Source organism: Magnolia sinica, chromosome 6 (assembly GCF_029962835.1).
Source record: "Magnolia sinica isolate HGM2019 chromosome 6, MsV1, whole genome shotgun sequence".
NCBI classification, from domain to species: Eukaryota; Viridiplantae; Streptophyta; class Magnoliopsida; order Magnoliales; family Magnoliaceae; genus Magnolia; species Magnolia sinica.
The window spans coordinates 103,939,931-103,961,378 of NC_080578.1; the positions used below are offsets into that span (position 1 = coordinate 103,939,931).

At 40.3% G+C, this 21,448-nt stretch overlaps 2 protein-coding genes across 4 annotated transcripts in view; one reads left to right on the forward strand and one right to left on the reverse strand.

Annotated features, from left to right (window-relative positions):
• LOC131249376 (uncharacterized) overlaps positions 1 to 21,448 on the forward strand; it is a 56,813-nt gene that overhangs the window by 4,525 nt on the left and 30,840 nt on the right. The window contains exons 2-8 of one of the 3 annotated variants that reach the window (XM_058250121.1): positions 1,328 to 1,421; positions 1,548 to 1,598; positions 1,690 to 1,863; positions 6,188 to 6,367; positions 8,813 to 8,932; positions 13,765 to 13,898; positions 15,868 to 16,445. In XM_058250121.1, the coding sequence (XP_058106104.1) occupies positions 1,328 to 1,421; positions 1,548 to 1,598; positions 1,690 to 1,863; positions 6,188 to 6,367; positions 8,813 to 8,932; positions 13,765 to 13,898; positions 15,868 to 15,946 (832 nt within the window). In that variant the 3' untranslated portion in view covers positions 15,947 to 16,445. Of the gene's footprint in view, positions 1 to 1,327; positions 1,422 to 1,547; positions 1,599 to 1,689; positions 1,864 to 6,187; positions 6,368 to 8,812; positions 8,933 to 13,764; positions 13,899 to 15,867; positions 16,446 to 21,448 lie in introns of those variants that run through there. The other 2 variants (XM_058250122.1, XM_058250123.1) reach the window with 2 other exon arrangements.
• On the reverse strand, positions 17,961 to 20,376 carry LOC131249379 (chlorophyllase-2-like). The gene is made up of 2 exons (XM_058250125.1): positions 20,076 to 20,376; positions 17,961 to 19,179 (listed from the first exon to the last, which is right to left on the reverse strand). Exons 1-2 carry the CDS (start codon positions 20,343 to 20,345, stop codon positions 18,547 to 18,549), a joined length of 903 nt encoding a protein of 300 aa, XP_058106108.1. The 5' UTR covers positions 20,346 to 20,376; the 3' UTR covers positions 17,961 to 18,546.

A 21,448-nucleotide genomic window follows, 5' to 3' on the forward strand; every position in this document is an offset into this window, starting at 1 on the left:
TGCACTTGTGGCTGGGGTGGAACCTTTTGTCACAGTTGTAGCAGAGTCCCTTCTCTCTACTTTGTCCTTTCCTTTGCTTCAGAGGGTGACAACCGCTTGATGGGAGGCAATAAAGGTTTGGAAGCGCAAGCTTGATTAGTTGGGCTAGACTTACTTGCTTTGAATTGGGTTTGCTTGTGTCACGTCGCCAACTTCTCCTCCTGGAGTTGAGCCAATCCTATGGCAGCAGAAAATGACTTAGGATGGGACATCTAAATGTCTAGGCGTATCTCGTCCTTTAATCCACAGACGAAACAACTCACTAGAAATGCTTCATTGAGCCCATCTGTAAGGTTAGCAAGCCTTTCAAATTGATTTTGATAATCTCAGACTGTGGTTGTTTGATGTAACTTGGCTAGGGATCCACATAATCGTTGTACTCTGTATGTCCAAACCTTGTGTTAAGCATTGTGACAAACTCCGTCCACACCAAATGAGGCTGGAACTTCTCATACCAGCGGAATCATTGCAGAGCCTCCCCCTCCATGTGGAAGGAGGCGACGGCAAGTCTTTGTTCCATAGCGATGTTATGGTAAGCAAAGAATTGTTCTACACGATATACCCCAACTGGATTGGTTGGTTTCGTTGAAACAGTGGAAATCAAGATGTACAACTCGTGTCTGTATAGCCCTACCTTCACCAGTGATGACCCCAACTTCACTCTGAGGGTGGCGATTAATTGATCGTCCACTTGATGCCTCTACCTGATCTTGCATCGGGTTTTGGAATATTTGGTTGTATTTGAGATCGATTGCTGTGAGCAATTGAAGGATCTCCCCAAGCCAATGCCCAAGCTGCTCGGTGTTATCTTGAAGCTGCTTCACCGCTTCCTCCTTTTTTGCTGCTCTCATACCATCAGCCATTTCCCGGGTTGACAGCTTTGATATCAGCATGTTACGTCTACCTTTTCTTCTTCGACTAATTTTTCAGAAGATTAAAGAAGATGTTTGGGGTTGATCCGCTTTGAGGGGAATCTTGCCTCCTAAATCTCAAAGAGAATTGTTTTGGAAAGAAAACTTTGTCTACTTCCATTAACAATGTTTATTCAAGTACAAATTTGTAGCACAAGTGTTGAATTGAGTTATTGGAAACTGTTGTATACGTTGAAGCATTAAACTTTTTATCTTGTTTTCTTGTATTCTGATGTGAAGATTAACCAATTAATATTTCTTGTAATTGTATATTAAAAAAGTGCATTTGCTTCCCATTGCATTCAGTCTCATTGTTTTTCTTTTAAATATCTTCTCTTAATATTTCTTCTCCTATCCATTTTGACATCATTGAACAGCAACCGGTCTGCAGCTTTTCTGCATTTGGTCAAACTCAATAAAGCACTTGTTGATGCTGAGACAACGATTACATTGAACCCACAGTGGGAAAAGGTATTTCACCCGTCCATCATGCTCTTTCTTCCACAGGATACTGATAAATGGAAAACTATGTAAATTGGATCCGACTTTCAATATGGTGGCTAAAAATGACGGCTGGCTGATTGGATGCATTTCTAGGGCTATTTCAGGAAAGGATGCGTGTTGGAGGCAATGGAGCGATATGATGATGTAGGACCAAATAAGTTGTTATTCATTATTTAGCAGTAGTCTTGACACTGTTGCTTCTTTGTTTCTAATCGTTGAAATCATTAAATTGTAGGCTGTGGCTGCTTTCCAATCAGCTTTGCAGCATAATCCACAGAGTTCAGAGGTGTCTAAAAAAATAAAGAGGCTCACACAATTAGCAAGAGATAGAAAGCGTGCTCAAGAAGTGGAGACTATTCGGTCCAACGTGGACATGGGAAAGTATTTGGATCCACTGAAATTGGAACTAGTGAGTGTAGTACATGGTACTTTATCTGATACACAGCACCCAAATTATATTTCTTTTCTTTTACATTTTCAAGCATTGGTTTGCTCCAAATTCATGGAAAATGAGAGTACATTCTTATTTCCATGATGGCGTTAACTTCTTATCGAACATTTTCTGTACATATTATTAGGTAGGGGACTTAATTTTTGTACTGATGATTGGGGCATTTAGTAGAATTTTAATATGAATGGTCGACACTAGTTCTTCTTTAAAAGGCAGACTTGTGCTTCAATTTGGATTGTTGTAGGAATCATTCCAGCTCCTTTTCTTCTTTCCTTTTTGCTTTACTGGATGGGTATATTGCTATTTATCTCCTACATCAAGTGGGGTCACTGTAATTACTATAAAAAAGATAGTCATTCATGTAACCTTTACTTTAGGAATCTCAAAGTCAATTCATACAGTCACAAACATTGTTAGATAACTAACGTTCCACAAATGTAGATTTAGTTAACTGATACAATCTATTCATTTTACATTATATATTTTTCATAATATAAGTTAATGCACACACACACACACACACACACACACACACACACACACTCACTCACTCACACCCATCCATCCACTCACATGCATGCACCATCCACACACGCATGGAACGCAATAGTGGCAAGCAAATTTGGCCCTGCTGTGATGTGTGCCAAACATCCACTACGAACCTCATGTGGGCCACAATAGAGGGAGCATTGTAAATTCATGCCTAAAACCTTTAAATCACATGGTGTGGCCCACTGAGTCTTAGAATGCACTGATTTTTGCTGTCTCTTCATCTTGATGGGGCGCGTCCGATGAGTGGATCGGATGGCATATGCACATCATGGTAGGCCCCACAATCAATATGGAGGGTTTTATTGGTTGGGTGTCCCCTCCTAGCTGTCACCTTTGGTCTGGCCCACTTGAGTTTCCGTGCAGCCCGTTTTTTGGGCTCCACAGAGAGTCAATGGATGGAGTGGGCCTCAGAAATACATCACGGTGGGTCCCACTTTGCTTAACACTATGGCTATAAGATTCTCTCCCTCTCTCTACAGACACAAACACAAACACATACATAACGTAGAGAAATTATCATATCTTGTGGTAGGGTTGACCAGTGTGGTGCTGATTGTAATGCCACACCTAGGGAAACAATTGGGTAGGGGTTGCCTACCCTTGATTGCACTGGGGCCCACCTGAGTTGTGAAATGGCCTAACTTCCAGCATGTCCACTCATCCAGGCCAAATTTGGGTAATGAATGGATTTGATTTCATACACACAACGTGGTGGGGCTCATACACAACCAACAGTGGGCATCCCCCTCCCAACTGTTTCTTGTTGGTGTGGCCCACCAGAGTCATGAATCGGCCTGATTTTTTTAGTCTTGGTAAAATAACTAGGTGTCCATGATGGATGACCTGGATTTGACATGCACATCATGGTAGGCCCACACGGCTCTATCTACAAGCTGTGGTAAGGTTGGAACTTATGATGCTCTACGTACTTCATTCTGTTTACCTCTTCTCATTAGAACTGACGACTCGGACAACTGTTCCTATTGCTGGCTTTTTCCCCCGGAGGATTAAGCAGTAGATAATACCCAACCATGGGAACTCGACTAGATCATCCATGATAAGTCTCTCATCCTGACAAACTCATTGGCAGATTCAGGTCCTTTATACATATATGAATGTATGAATGCGCGCGCGCACACACACACACACACAGCCTCATTAGAACTGATGACCGAGACAATTGATGACTGAGGCAACTATTCCTATTGTTTGCTTTTTTCTCCTGGAAGATTAAGCAGTAGATAATATCCAACCACAGGAACTCGACTGGATCATCCACAATAAGCTATCGTCCCTGACAAACTCATCAACAGATTCAGCTCCCTTACCTATCTGTATATAGGAACATATATGTATGTATGTGCACGTGCTCGTGCGTGCGCTTGTGTGTGCGTGTGTGGGTGCATGCATGCGTGTGTGTGTCTGTCGATCATGGTGTCCCAAAACGGTTACGTATCGGCCGTAACGGCAGATACGTAATGGTAACGGTGGTACCCGTTATGCGTTTCGGGGTCGTATCAGCCGAGTCCATATTCCGTACACGTAACGGCCGTTATGAGCCCGTTATGAGTGGAACGGTCGTTACTAACCCGTAACGGCTGTTACGGGCCTGTTAAAAAAAAAAAAAAAACATACCTCTTTTCCTTTATTTTTTTTTCTTCTTCCTCTTCCTCTTCTTCTTCTTCTTCTTCTGCGGTTGCAGCTGCAGCCCCGGCTCCGACTGAGGCTGCGGCCTTCTTCCTCCTCTTCTTCTTCTTCTTCTTCTTCTTCTTCTCTCTCTCTCTCTCTCTCTCTCTCTCTCTCTTATTTCCCTCTTTCCCTTTTTTTTCTTCTCTCTTCTTTCCCTCTTTTCTTTTCGGTTTCCCTCTCTGTTTTTTTTTTTTCCAGGCGTACCGCGCACCAGCTAGGGGTATGTGTCACGCTAAGACGAGCGCTGGCACTCCTTGAGCTCCGAGTTGTACGAATGGTTCAAAGGAGATCAAAGTTATATGGGCTCCACAGTGATGTATTTATTACATCTACACCGTTCATCTATTTTCAGAGATCATTTTAGAGCACTACCCAAAAAATGAATTATATCCAAAGATCATCTGGACCGCACCAAAAATAGCAGCGGAGATAATTTTTTCACCGTTAAACAATTCGTAGGGCCCACGGTAACGTTTATTTTCCATCCAATCTGATTTGATCAGACCCGAGTGGGCCCCACCATGATGTATATATTTTATCCATGTCGTCCATCCATTTTGCCATGTCATTTTATGTTTGGATCTAAAAAATTAATAATATCCAAATCTCATGTGGACCACACCATAGGAAATAGTGGTTATAGAATGCTCACCATTAAAAATATCTTAAGGTCCATTGTAATGTTTATTTTCAATCTAACCTATTAATTGGGTCACACTGACATGGATGAAGAGAAACCATACATGTCAGCTTGATCTAAAACTTTTGTAGCCCCCAATAAATTTTTAATGGTGAACGTTTAATTAGTGTTGTTTCTTATGGTGCAGTCCACCTGAGCTTTGGATGTGCCTCGTTTTTGGGCTCATGCCCTAAAATTATTTGGCAAAATGGATGGACGGTGTGGATATAACACATTCATCATGGGTGGGGCCCAAAAAACTTTGACATGTGTGCTACACTTCACAATCCGAGTCTCGCCTAATTCGAGCCTTAAAAAATTGTACACGAGACATATATTAACTTAAAATTTAGCAATTAAATTATGAACTGCAATTGCTAACTCACAATGCCAAAATCAAATTGTTTGAATAGTTTTAATTGTTAATTTGTGGACTTTTATTTTTTAAAATAGGGTCTTTTGATTTTTTTCATGATTCACTATCCAATAAATGTCCACCAATTCATAAGTGGGATAATGACAATAAATTGCATGAATTTGAGGCTGATTTGGTGCATAGATTGGTCCTCCAAGTCAGCCCCAAATTGGCAACGCTATCTACCTGAATTTAATTTCATTTTTTTAAAGAACTATTGGGAGAAATGATATCAAGTTGTTAAGTATATAAATTAGATATTTAGAAAATTAAATATATAAATTTTATAGTCAAATTCAGGTTATTTGGTTCATAAATTCATTAGACAGTCCGATACAACTTCTCACCAAAGAGTGGACCGTTACACCACCATAAACATGTTCCAATTTATAAATGAATGCATATTTGGAATGCTTAGAATATTCCGGATTTAATCCATATTTTTTCATATTTTTTTGGCAAAAAAAAAAATAAAAATTGCGCCGTTACGGGCCATTACGCCCCCGTATCGCCGTTATGCCCCCGTATCCGTATTGGTTTCGGAGGGCACCGTTACGCCAACCGATATTGATACGGGACATCTTGCTATCGATTGGACAGTTGTGCCGTGAGCTCGCAGTAGCCTTAGTGTGAACCAGATCGTAGGGGAAATTTCTCTCTTTTCAAATGACATTCTATCCGCCACTTATCATCATCTATACCTTGCCCCAATTAACTGGGGTTGGCCATTCTATCCACCACTGATTCTCATACTCATTAAGCTTTTGTTTCCTAACCATGTTTTTGTGTTAGGCTGCTGGTATAGTTCTCTGTTGAAGTTTTCTATATATATATATATATATATGATTTGTGGAGAATGATTCAGTTATCAGGATTCACTCGGTATGTAGTGAAAAGAAACTTTTGTTGATTTGTTGAGGAAATTAACTTGATACTTGTGCTTGTAGTCTGAGAAATTTGGAACTGAAGAATGCTGGCCGGATATCTTCTCTTTTGTCGTTGAGACCATGGAGGCAGCTATAAAAGTATGGCATGAAACTTCAAAAGTGGATGCGAGGGTGAATTTCCTCCTCGATAAACAGAAGACACAGACTGATAAGTATGCTCCCATTGTTAATATTGATAAGGTATTAAACGTCCTCTCCGTATTTGCTTCATCTGTTTCATATCTGATTCATTGTTGAACCTTGGTTTGTGATGTATCCAAGCCTTCCATCCCACGTGTAGAATCGGAGGTCCAAACTAGGTCCCATGTGACACATGTGATCATGTTACCAATGCATATGGGAATCCCATGCATAAAAAAGTTTGCTGCATGGTGTAGTTGGGTTTCTAGTTGGGGTCTTATGGCTGTTTTTTTCTAATCCTATGTCTCTAGAAGATGGGTGTTGTCTCTAAGCTTTGTATATTATCAAGAGTCCAGAGATAAACGTTATCTCTAAAACATATAGGGGCAGTTTGGATACACCAATAACCACTTTTAAGTTTTTAAAAATAACCAGTTAACTCTTTTTTAGCGATGTTTGCTTAAGCAATGAAAAGTGGAAAAAAGGTTTTGCCCCTGGTTAATGTTTTAACTGAAAAACCCTAAAAAATTTGTTATTTTTTAATCTCCTAATAGTAATTTTTCCTTTTAACCACTTTCACATCTCTCTCCCCCCTATGTCTCTAGAAGATGGGTGTTGCCTCTAAGCTTTGTATATTATCAAGAGTCCAGAGATAAATGTTATCTCTAAAACATATAGGGGCAGTTTGGATACACCAATAACCGCTTTAAGTTAAAAAAAAATAACCAGTTAACTCTTTTTTAGCCATGTTTGTTTAAGCAATGAAAAGTGGAAAAAAGGTTTTGCCCCTGATTAATGTTTTAACCGAAAAACCCTAAAAAACTTGTTATTTTTTAATCTCCTAATAGTAATTTTTCATTTTAACCTCCTCTTTTTTTTTTTTTTTGCACACACCCTCACACCCACACACACCACATGGGTACTCGAACCCATGACCTCGGTGTTGAAACCCATAGGGTCTACCACTGAGTCATGAGTAACTATCCTCTCTCTCTCTCTCTCTCTCCTAAATACATTACTAGGGGTGGAATGGATTGGGTTTGGGCTGGACGCAGCCTGTCTCGACATGTAAGCCCCTATGCTCCAGCTCAGCTCATGCCTGGCATGGACCTAGCACAACAGGGCTGATCCTGAGGCCATGAAAAAAGTTGTTGGATGTAGGCTCAACCAAGCTTGACTCGAATATTGATAAAATATCTATTTCTCACTTGAATGTTCCTAATCTATCCATTGATCGAGTGGGCTACACATGTTCAAAAGAAAATAGTTAACAAAATTAATTGTCTACATTCAAGATGCATGGGGTGGTTAATTCAGAATTAGAATGACGTTTGTATGATATAAGACATGCTTTTGAAGTCAGGTTAGTCGGGGCAGGGTTGGGCTAGGTCAGGTTGGGATAAAATGACTTGAGCCCAAGCCTAGCTCGAAAAATTGATCAGGCCATGCATGTCAGGCCCAAGCTAGGCAAGCAGGCCAAGCTAATAGGTGCAAGCCTAGTCCAAAGTTGAGTTGGGTTTGTCAAGCAGCCCATCCCATTGCCACTCTTACCCACAATCACACATGAGAAATATGTAAATTAAAAATTAAACTGTCCACATGGGTGACTCTACTTTAGATGGATAATAAATCAAACATATGGGAAATATGTAACTCAATTTAAACCGTCCAAATAGTGGGCCCCACTTTGGATGGATCATAAACCAACATAAAATAGCAAAATCATATTTTAGTTGTTATATTCGTGGGTGCTTGATGGATGATACTTTGTATATTTAATTTCAATTCTAGAAGAGTACATAAAGCGGGTTCATAAATACTAGTTTTGACTAGTAGGTCGCTGGGAAGCTTCCTCACAACCCTTTATCTACTTTCTCTTCTTCATGGGGTTCTTTTGTTGAAGCTATTTGGTAAGCTTTCTGCTATAAATACAGACGCATCAATCATAAGAAATCATCTCAGAATCAAACTTCTCCAAAAATACAATTGTCTAAAGATGGTACTTCATAAAGGAAATAAAATACCACTTATTTCAAGAATTTTACTACCAAACTACCAAAAAAGAATTTGCATCTGAGTTAACTGCATCTGGGGGGGTTTTTTTTTTTTGGGTATACACTGGTGCATTTTTTGATGTCTTTTCTGCATGTTCACACACGAGTGGACTGGGGGCTTGATTGCATCAGCCATTAGTGATTCAAACCTAAACTCCAGCAATTTTCTTATCTTATGCTTTGTTTTGAACATAACTAATTTCTGTAATCTGTTTATTTATTTATTTATTTTTTGCACTGGGCCTCAGGATTATTTGGTGAATGATTCAATGTAGAAAGGGTGACATGAATAACTTAGTAGTATTTCTTTTTGGAGGGGCGTGACAAACTTTTAATCCGTTGAGATTTTATCCCACTATAGCCAGACCTCATTGTTCTACTTTCAGCCATAACGATAGAAGTCAGAGAGCTGTTCTGCTACTGCTGACAATCGTCTCTTATCTTGTTCCAGGCATTTGAATCACCCCACACACACAGCAACTGTTTCTCATTTCTTAGGCAGTATGCTGAGGATTCTTTTTCCAGGGCTGCTTGCTTGGTGGCACCCAAGAGTATTATATCTTATCCACAGGTATTCAATTTTCATTTTTTTTTTTTTCTAATCTTGGTCGCTAGTTGTGTTTGTGCATGCATGCATATGTTTCATATATTTTATTTGTTTCCCTACTTGAAAAAGGCTTTTTTAAAGTCATTGATCCAAGTTTTGATATTCTAATTCTCGGGCCGAAGATTGTCTCAGCTTTTTGAGGAAACAAATTTCCAGAGGCAGACCAACATAAAGGATGGTGAGTCATTTGATAACCAAAAATGCTTGTCATCGTGCGACCCACCACAATGAGGGAGGGAACCTTTATCTGGAAACTTTAATTTGTTCCTTCTTTGGAAGTGATCTCTCTTCCTTAGGGTAGAAATGGTGTTGATTCTTGGTCTGGCTGGGTATAACAAGAGGAAGAGTTAGTAGTTCATTGTTCCCAAGCGAAGCTGAAGATCCCCTACCTCTGGTTTCTCAAAGGCCAAGGGCCCGTTAGGATCCAACTTGAGCAAAATGGGGTTTCCGCGGAAGGGATTTCAAGCCCGCTTTTTGGTCGATTGGTTTTCGTCGAGTCGGCATTGTAGCTAGCATCTATTTTGTCTAGTGGGATGGTGAAGCAGGGGTTTGCAAAGTGCATCCAAATGCACATAAAAAAGGGGGGTTTATGCCACAGATGGCCCTTTGGCAGGTGCCTCCAAACAGGCCCTAAAGGTCTTGTCTCTTTATGACAGGATTTGGGATTGTCATATGAAGGAGAAACTCATTTCTAGGGAAGTTGTTTGACCACTAGGAAAGATCAGATGGGAGAAGAGATGTGGGGATCTCAAATCAACACTTAAGGGAAATTCACAGTCTTTTTATCGTTGATTAATTATGATGAAGAAAGTAGGTGGTGGAAGAGGGTTAAAATCCATTAGGAAATGAAGATAAATTTTGAGAGCACGAGGGATCTCAATCCCCAGATTGAATGTTTGTGGTAAAAGGGTTGATCAACAAGAGGAAGGTCGATATTTTGATGATACAAAAGTCAAAGATGCAAGGTGGACAATAAGATAGGGCAGGGAAGATGAGGCAAGGCGAAGGGAGGGGTTATTTGGGAAATGGAGATGCTTTCTGGAATATGAGGGTTCTAATCCCCAGATTGTAGTTTTTGGTAAAAGGGCTACTCAAGAAAAGGAAGGTGGATATCTGAGGATCCAATAATCAAAGCTTCAAATGTTGAAGATAAGATAGTCTCCCAGTTAGCTTAAACAAAATCATTGCCATTTCTTTTAGGTGTCATCATGTTCTTATGGACAAGGAAGTGATGAAGTAGAAGATGAAGCAACTAATGCAGCGGAAAGTTGCATTCCTAGGTCTTATGGGAATGAGTGGTTCTGGATGTTTATGTTCATCTTTGGGGGTCTAAAAGCATGTAATGTTGACTCGGGAAACAATAGAGAAACTTGTGGAAATGGTATAATTTTTCAACGATACTTCAGGAGATGTTAAAATACACATATTTGCATATTTAAGAACCAAATAATAGCGACTAAGGTACATATTTTCATATTTAGCAATCAAATAATAAGTTTCCCTTTAATGGGGCCTAAAAACATGTATCGCTGACTTAGGGAAACATTGGGGAAACATGGGGAAAATGGTGAATCCATCCATCCGTCCATACATGCACATACATCCATACGAACACCATGCATGATCCATCCATCCATACATGAGTGCATACACACACACATCCATCCATCCATGCATATGTACATCCATTCATGATCCATAATTCCATCTATGTTTGCATACATATATAGACATGGAAACATGCATTTCATGATACAACCATGCAGCCAAAAAAAAATTGAAATGGAAATTTATTTTAATAAACAGATTTTTGGCGATATCAATACATTTGCAGTATTATTGAAGTATCGCTGATACATTGGCGATACAAGTGACACCTGAAATTTACAGTCAAAATATTGGTGATACAAGTGGCACCTGAAATTTACACGGTCAGAAATATTGGCAATACATTGGAAATATCGATACATTGGCTATACTTAGCAATATATTGCCGATACCCAGAATATCTGATATTGTTAATGTTATCAGTATCGCCCAGCTGGAGATACGGATGATATTGGGGATATTATCGGTAATATCAGGGACACTCCAAACAATGTTTCCTCCACAATAGCAGCTAATTCCCAGGAAATAACCCTTAACTCGCCCAAGAAATGGCTTTTGAAGAGTCGCCTTCTATAATGGCTGGAATTAAGTTGAATGAGCAAATGCACTTGAGAGATTGCAATAGCACAGCAGCCGCTGCAAAAACTGGAGTTGGGGACACCAACTAAGCCTGAAAACTCGACCAAAACAGCACTGTTACAAACAAGTACCCGTCAAAATTCATTTTAAAGGTACTTTCAGGTGGAGGCTTTCGGGAGGGGACAGCTTGATTTTCTTCCTACACTCATCAAAACAGCATCCTAATTTGACTTGAACGTCAAGCCTGGGATACCACAAAATCTAGGATTAGCCATAGCTGAGCTCTTTACTAACTGCATTATCTTCTTAACCACAATAAAAACTGATGTTCGCTTATTGGAAAAAATGTGGCTGTACCTTTCAATCCTGATCGACCATATCATGGCGTAGACAGTCATGCCCCACGAAAATTTCTCCATGGATCTCATGCTGCAGCGGATCAACCAGCTACCACCTCCAGAACTGATCTAGTTTTATTGGATTTTAGACTCCACCTCACAGTTAACCAGGAGACGATATACTGATTCTTCACTGTTGCAACACATGCAACACCGATTTGGAATGGCCATTCCACGACACTTTTAAGTTTTGGTGATCAGAATTTTTCCTACACACGTGTTCCCCACAACCGCCCCGATCTTTACAGGGATGAGAGCTCTCCAGACTGTCAAGACGAAAGACTGCACATCGCTAATGCTGCCAGCTAGTAATTTGGACAGTGAGCTAATGGAAAATTGCCCGTTGGCTTCCAGTGACCAGATTCTCGAATTGAGCCTTTGACAAGGGAGAAACACCCCATCCAGGAAAATGAAAAAACGAGAAAAACTCTCGCTTTCACTGTCTTTGAGTTCCTGACAAAATCACAGATCCCAGATAAATTTGGTCCCGTCCCACTGGTGGCACTGTACAACAAAGGCTTCCCAATCAGCCTCAACCTGATAGAGGTCCTCCTCGCCCATGTGCACATCGACACACAAGATGTCTTCCCAAAATCGAACTTTTGATTCCTCCCCAGCCATGAATCTGAAATAACCATCACAGAATGCCTTGGCCCAATACATCGATCTCCAAATAAAGGATGCCTGAGTTCTGTAGTTTGACTTTACATTACAGACATTGTCAGCCACACATATTTCTCTCGCCTAATACCTGTCTGAGAAGGGATTGATCCCCTGATCCTGGCTGCCGCCACCATTTTCCCAATAGAGTACTATTAGCAGAATGAGTACTCCTAATACCTAGCCCACCACACCCAATCAGTTTGCAATTACCATTCTACACTACTAACTGGAATTTATGAGCCTCTTCTGCAGCAACCTTTTTGAATGGTTTCAATCTTCTCTGTAAACTTCACAGGGCATTAATGAGGACTTTATTAATGTTAATCTGCTACCCATTAATAGCTGTTTCCTTTTCCAATTATCTTATCCAGATCTCTGGCGCAGCTCAACCGGTATCCTAAGGTGCTGCAAAGGAAACAGAGACGCTCTACCGCTAATGATATCTGTGACGAATGATATATGTGATCTCACAGAGGGAGTCACCCTTGATATTTTATTCTCACCACTGAACTCTTAGCAATCCAGATACCACTTAAAAACAAATAAGAATGTAACTAAAGATCCAAGCATCTTCCAAAGACCTATTTCCAAAAAATGTTGTGTCCTTGGTGTATTTTTATTTTTATTTTTATTTTTTGAGAAATAACAGCAAATCTATTGAGAAACTTGCCAAAGCGAGAAAAGAGTATAACCCGACCAAAGCAGCCTAAACTAAAATAGGAGCCTTGGAGATAGGTTTTAAATAAACAGCCCAATCTGAGACAAAAAAGTTAACTTTCCTAATGGCCTCAACACCTACCCTTTTGTTTTGGAAACAACTTCCATTCCTAGCACCCCAGATACCCCATAACACGGCCGTGAAGATTAGTCTCCACTTAGCTTTTCCATCCTTTCCAACACCCTCTCCATGTCATGCCCACATAAGATCATCCATGGACTTCGACATCACCCATTCGGAATGAAGAAAGCACAAAAAATGCTCCCAAGCTTTCTGGACAAACGAGCAGTGAATAAAAAAGTGGTCAGTTGACTCTGCATCTCCCATACACAAATGTTGGGAAGCACAGGTGATTTCCTCTGAAGATTGTTAATCGTGATAATTCTCTTCCGACCCACCAGCCAAACAAAAACCACCACACGAGGTGGGGCTCCATAGAACTAGTGATGATAAAGATGCGTCGAGGCAAGGGATCGATGAGGTGAACTAATAAACTCGAAGAGTGAGCAGACATAAAATTTTCCGGTTGACCGAGTCCCCTACTTGAACAGAGGGGATAACATCCTCCAAATGATATAATAACCCGATGCACTCGATCTCCTCATCTGTCATATCCCTACGCAAGATGTCCTCGGTGTATTGAACATGGGTGATCAGAAACTCACTATCATCCACCTGCATACCTCTTGATTATATTAGTAGTCACCTCATTCTGGATAGGCTTTTAAAGGGATTCCACAACATTGTGTCATCGGCATATTTCTGTTTTAGGATTTTTACAATTGCAACTGTCACTATCAAAGATGACTAATGAGGTCATGCTTCTGCAGGTCTGGAAAGGACAAGGATCGAGAAAGTGGAAGCATGGCCAGAGCGATGGTTTCTTTGTTCAATTTGAGTCGCCTGTATTGCGCAAACTGTGGTTTGTCCCTAGTTCAACCGAAAAGGGGAGGGTGCTGTGTCGGTAATTTTCTCTCACCCAACAACAATGTGATGCATGCATTGACATGTCCTCTTTGTCATGTTTGTCATGTTTGTGTGTTGTTTTATCTTCTTGTTTTGCCCTTGACTTCAGTTCATGGAGCTTCAATCATTTTATGTATTATACAAGAGAAATGCTCTAGTGCTCCTAAAGCACTATAATTTATAGCACTTCTAGTTGCATTTGGACACTTGGACAATCCATTTGATTGATCTAGATCATCCATTAGGTCTAACATAGGTTTCATGTGCTGCCATGCAAATATCACACCGGTCTGACAATCCTAACCATCTGATTGTAAGCCTTTAATATATGGACGGGCTAGATGATTTCCATAAAATAGGACCAATCAACAATTTGATCAATATATTTGTTGGCACTGTCATAGATTGCTTCTGACTACAAGTATGCCATCCTAAGCAATCCATCCATGGCTTAGGAAAGGGATGGCCACAAAAATAAGGACAAAGCAGGGATGGATTGGATCATCCTAATCCATGTAATTTTTGCATGGTAGCCCATAAAATGTGCTTTGGACTTGGATAGTTCTGATAGATCTATCCTGATCTGCATAATTTTTGCATAGTAGCCCAAATGATCAAATGCAACTAGCCTCACTGTAATTTAGTGCTATGAGACCACTGGAGTATTTCTCATTGTACAATGCTTGATCAAGAATATCCCTAGCTTGGGTTCACAGTTTGTATAGGTGGACCGATGGTTCAGTGATCCAAACTATTGAATGATGTGCTTCTCTGTGGATGCAACATGTACCATTGAAATTATGAGCCTCTCTGTGGATGCAATATGTAGACATTGAGTCTTTCGCCTTTTAAGCTTGAACATGTGCTGTTGCCAGTGTTGTCAAAATCCTACGATCTACGATTTACAAGTTACAATTTGAGTTGAATCCTAAGCAAAATGATTTGAATCTCTTTTTGTATGAATCTTACAATTTTATAATTTGAATCCTACGATTTACTATTCAAATCCCGATTTGTGATTCAAATTATACCTGTTCTCTTCCATTTTAAGCTTCACTTGGCTTTCCATTTTATAACTTTGAATTGGTGGGGGCTTTAAGAATCAATTAGAAAAAACCTTCAAAAAATCGTTTAGAAAAGGTAAATTATTTTATTTTGTTCTTTATAAGAGATCAAATGATATATATTCTCTTCAGTGTTGAAACATAGAGATTTTATTTTTATTTTTTTTAAAATTTATTTATTTTTTAATTATTTCTTACTTCTTAATTAGTCAAAATGCCAAATTGATGTATGACTTACCTAGAATGTTTTTATGGATGGTTATGATCATGTTAACTTAATATGTATTGTGGAATGATGGTTAGAAATCAAAATATCTTTTTTTTTGTTGGTCTACATAATCAAATGCCACTTTTCCAACGTGATTCTTATTCAAGAAATTTAACAAGAACATAAATTATTAAAGGATCCTTACATGGTTTAAGGAAAATTTCTTGAAAGACTTAAAGATAAGAATCCTCTAACACTATCATGACATGGTATTACTTGGTGCATATTGATGGCAAAAGGATGATTGCTGAATTTTTAATTTTAATTTTTTCTAATTATTCGTACTTTTCATATTTTAAGAAAATCATAAAATATCTTATGACTAATGATACGATTCGTGATTCGATACTATTCATTCCCTATTACAATTTGTGCTACAGTAACAATTTTGACAACATTGGCTGTCGCTGTATTTTTTTTGACCATCCATTTAGTGGCAACGAATTAAAGAACTATGTTTGGCACATCTACAGGCCCATCATACCAATTGGTTGGATTGCTGAACCATGGGCACTACTAGCAGAATCTGAAAACTACTTGAGCTTACAGTAGTTATTCTTGGCTTTTAAGCATTAGACAATACTTTCTCTTTTCCCCATTTCTCCGAATCACGTCATGATGCCATCTTGTTTCAGGGATCCAGAGGTCCTGGATGTAAGTGCCCATGAACTGCTTCCACGTCTCTTCAAACAAGCTGCCGTTAATCACAGCTAAGGCCACACTTCAGTTCCAAGCTATCCGATGGGAAAGAACAGTAGGCCCTCTGAGAGTGAGGGGAGTGGCTTTTGTCCCAGAGAGGGAGACGAAAATGTCATGCCCGAGTTGCATTGTCATTTGATTTCCGGCTCTGTCATGAGAATCATACACCAGTGCCTTTTGGAGTACTTCTCCATGCATGGAAAAAGGTACTGTGAATTTTGAACTAGGCTTGAAATGGTTTTTGAAGCTCGTCTTGATTGTACACTCTCAAGTTATTTGCTGTATGATTATGTTGTGTTTGAGTTCTGCAAATTTGCATACGTGACTGTTTCAAAAGGTAAAATACCAACTTCTGGAAGGAGTGGCAGTGATTACGTGTGTGATTGGGGTCGTTTGGGGTGTGTGGACAGGGATCTCCAAGGGGATGTCTGTGTCCACAGATTGGGTTGTCTTGGAAATGAATTACAATGTATGTTGAGTTTTTGTGCTTGGATGCGTGGAGTGGTTCCATGGATGTTTGAGATTGTGTTTGGATGCATGGAGGGGTTCTGTGGATGTTGTGTTTGGATGCATGGATGGGATGGTTGTGGATGTGTTGAGATTGTGTTTGGATAAGACCAGAAGTTATTTTCCCGAAGTATTCAAAAGAGCATGTATTGAAGAGTGATTTATGACACATGTTCCAACAGGGCACATGTGCACTAGATCCAGGCCCTATAATATTCAAGTGGATGTTGAGATTGTGTTTGGATGATGCCTGGAATTTTTATTTTTATTTTCTTCCCTTGAAGTATTAAAAGTGCATGTATTGAAAATGTGATTTATCAGACACGTGCACTAGATCTGGCCCTGCAATAATTGGGTTTGTGAACACTCTCCTGAAATCCAAGCCATTTAATGTTGGGTGCATTGACCAGAGTACAGTTGCAATGGGGATGTGGAGCATTTCTATGAGAGTCTTTATCCATAGACAACTGCACTCCAGCGTCCCCCAGGCTACATTGCAATTTCTGTGGATAGTCACGTCCGATGGACGTCCCTTTTCCATGGTATTTTTGGTGCAACCAAATGCAGTCGGGAGTTAATTGGCTTACTCAGTTGTGTTTGGATGGGTGTAAATGAAATGCATTTGAAATCCAAATATTCTGTTTGGATGGGAGTAAATGGGAGGAATTCAAATGCATTGGATATTTTCAATGTATTCGCCACATTAACTTTAGTATATCAAATTAATGAACATATTTAACATTTAATAGAATAATTGTAATAAGCCCATTAAAATATATATTTTAGCAAAAAATGAAGAAATTTCAAGCCTTGGGCAAGTCATAAATGTAAGGATTACAAATAAGCAATTTGTCAACATTTTTTAACCATTCATTTACATGGCTAACCTTTGAATGGTTTGGATTATTATATTGTTGTAATTTTAGCGATGTAGTTGATAATTGGATTGTTTTAGAGTATTATCAGTGTACTATCAGTACCGCAATATATGCCTATTGGCACTTTTGTTTACTTGTGCAATTCTCCAATGAAGCTCAAAAAACATTTAACCTCTTGTTTACTTTCAAATCCTCAGTAAGAGGATTTCATTTGTTTCCATTCCATTTCATTTTTTATGCATTTACTCCCATCCAAACACATCCAATTCCTCCCATTTACCTCCATTTAATCCCACCCAAATGGTCCCTTAAAATCTCTTAGACATGATTCCTGTTAAACTAAAAATGAGATGCACTCATATTTAAGTGGCTGCTAAACAGGGCCTTGCATGCATGTGGAGTTCCCATTAGGTTTGGTACAATACATCCTAATGCATTGCTTCTGTTTTTTTAAGCCATTGTAGCCATTGGATTTGGTCCCGTTGAAATAATCTAACCATTAATAACATGGGCCTCACCGTGGATGGGTGATCCCCAATGAAAAGGTTGAAATATTCGGATCATTCGACATGACCAGAAATCCAACGGACACGAAGGATGCAACCGAATGGATTGGATCAGATCCCTCCAATAAAAGGTAGTCATTACTAACAAATACTTCATAAGAAATCTTATTCCACATTTCAATCTTACCAAACGAGAGGAAAATCAAAGGAAATATATCGATCCCACATTCACACAAGGTTTACCCTTAATACAGAAGCATTAAATAAGCCCAAATGATAAATGAACTCATCCAACAACACAAGTGGTTCAGCAAAACCCTAGAAGAAGCTACCTCCTTCCCACCGTAGCTACTTGATAGGAAACCTGTACAAGTGGGGCCCGTGGATCGACAATCCAGAACATTGGTCTGTTGCATCCGACCATGGATTGACCATGAAGTCCCAGCCACTGATATTTGTTCAAAATGGAAGGTGTTGATTGTCCTACCAAGGAGGCTTTTGGTCCCTATTCCATCCACCACGGGGTGCAAAAGACCAATGGTCTAGATCATCATCTAGCGTTTGGTTTCACCAAATATCAAGATATTTCATGATTGATCAGTCTAATTTAGCACAAAATATCATGAAATTTCACAATATATGGTGCAACCAAACACACCCCAAACCTTCTATTCTTTATCATACTCTACCGGATTAAGCTCAACTGGTGCAATGGAAGGGTTTGCTAGAATAGCATTGAGGTAGCTGCTGTCACCCTCCAAGCCTTGAGAAATGCAACCATAATCCCACCTACAAATCTCCTCATAGGCTCTATCTTCTTAGCATTCTTGCACGCGCAGCGGGCGAACGAATCCAATCCTATTGGTATTTTGTCATCCAACATGTCCATGTGGCCGTACTCCGTCGCAACCAAATGAAAACGCGGCGGCTCACATTCATTGTAGAATTCCTCGTGGTTCAAGCCTTTGGGGGCGCAAGCAGGGGACAAGGGGCACTTCTTTTGCTCTCCCAAGCCCGTCCCAACCACCAGAACTGGGATCCCACCGATGTCGAAAGAGCGTGGGACGTAGGTGAGGATCGGGGGATCGAGTTGTCCGTAGATTCCAGCAACAGGGTCGATGCCCATCAAGAGGGAGAATTTGAGTGAGGTCTGACCATTTCCAAGTGCGATGGAGAAGGCCGCCCGGCCACCTCGACTGTGGCCAGCGATAGCGAGCTTGTTTATGTTTGCTCGGACGTTGTTTGGGAGGGAAGATTGCAGGCCTTGGGATAACCAGTTGAGTACGGCAGAAGCTGCTTTGATCTCATTATTTGCACAGGTGAGGTTGTAGATCAAACTGTCGGAGAGGGAATACAACTGCAAGATAGTTGGTGCAATCAGTTGACAGCATGCAACGGTTGGATTTTGATTTTATTCGACTACCAAATTAATGCGGGATAATTAACCACTTGCTCTAAAAGCTAGAACTATTAGAGCATGGCGAATTAATCCTTTTATCTTATAGCACAGGCCCCACATCTCATGGGTTAGGACCTCAGCCGAACCCCCTTGTGGGCCCCAAATCACATAGGTACCACCTCACACGGCCCGTCCACCTGAGTGTGTCGCCGCATCCCACAGGCTACCTTACTCGAGCCCGATATGAAATGTGCATTAATCACCTCCAGTGAGGAGTCTCGAACATGAGACCTCCCTCATGGGCCCCGCCCACCCCGAGTGTGCTCCTGCATCACATAAGCGACCCTACTCGAGCCCGGTGTGAAAATGCCCCTGCATTACAAACATGCTAGAGAAATACTAAGGTGACCAACTCATCAGGTATAGGCCATGTTAGGAAGAGAGTATTTGACAAACCACACCAAGAAGATATATTTTTGGAAAGAGATTTTGACATGTAGCAGCTTTCCTGAAGGCCTAAAGACAAATAATACCCTTTTTTTTTTATTTTTATGAATACAGTCAAAACTCACCCTACTGCTGATTTTTGGGACAAAAAACTTAGACACTGTTAGGTTAGCAAAATCTTTTTACATGACAATATTACCATCTCAATTCCCCTAAATACAATTCTAACCCTAATTATATAACGGTCTACTTATAAAAACTTGGCCTCATTCAAATAATTACTTAAATTAGATATGAAGGTCGAGTCAAGCTGAGTATTTGGGTATCGGAACCATGGTCCAAAGAGGGTCAGTTTGTAATGATTTTTGTAAAGAGTTGCATAAGATTGAGGGGAAATGTAAATAAACCTGAGGTGCAACTGCGATGTAGCCGTGAGAAGCAACGTGTTGAAAGATGGCAGTGTAGCAGCTGTTGGTGAGACAAAAGCCATGGAAGAAAACCAACACTGGATATTCTCCTGCTTCGGTTGGAGTGCTGATTAATAGAGGTTTTGGAGGTGATGAGCTTTCAGGAGCCTCCAATACCTTTACATTCAGCTTCCCTTCTTCGAACACGCTTTCAGGAGCCTCCACTACTACCTTTACACACAGCTGCTCTTCTTCAAACACCTTTGCCATTCTCTCTCTCTCTCTCTCTCTCTCTCTCTCTCTCTCTTTTCTTCATGGATGGGAGAGATGTGTATATATGGCAGCTGGGTCTTGATAGAATGTGGGGCAGCCCACTGCAGCTACCATGTGGGGCCCTCACTCTCAACCGACGCGTAGAAACGCAACGGATACAGACATCTTTGTCCTAACGCGGGACTTTTTAGGTTGCCTGCAGCAAGAACGGATTGGCTGCTCCCCCTGCCACCAGCCCCGTGGCTGATGGTCGGTGCTCTGTAGGCCCCACCATGATGTACATGCTTCATCCATTCCGTTTATCCATTTTTAAAGATCATTTCATGATTATTTTAAAAAATGAGAGGAATATAAATCTCAGGTACACCACACCACAGGAAAACAATATTGATTGGATATCCACCATTAAAATCCTCCTAAGGTCCACTGTACTGTTTATTTGACATCCAGTCTGTTGATTAGGTTATACAGACCCAGATGAAAAGAAAAAACAAAGATCAGCTTCATCCAAAACTTTTATGGCCCCCAAAAAGTTTTTAATGGTCGAAATTCATTCAACACTGTTTGCTATAATGTGGTCCACTTGAGATTGGTATATAACTCATTTTTTTCGTCTCATGCTATAAAATGATCTAGAAAAATAGATGGACGGAATGGATGAAACACATACATCATGGTGGGGCCCACAGAGCACCTGCCACCAACCATTGGCTGGTGGCAGGGGGAGTAGCCAATCCGTTTACGCCTGCAGCGTCCGGCCGCAACAGGGATATCGCTGTGGCAACACGTGGCCCAAGCTCTGTGAGGCCTACCATAATGTATATATTTTATCCATGCCGTCCATCCATTTTTCCTTATCATCTTAGGGAATGAGTTAAAAACTAATGCAGATCCATCGCTCAAATGCACCACACTACAAAAAAAAGTGGGAATTGAATGGCCACCGTTGAAACCTTCCTAAGGCCCATTGTGATATCTTACCTGTTCATGAGATCACATATACCTGGATGAAGGCGCCTGATCCAAAACTTCTATACACTCAAGAAGTTTTGAACCGTCGAAGCTTAATCTCCATTCTTTTCTACAGTACTGAGGTCCAC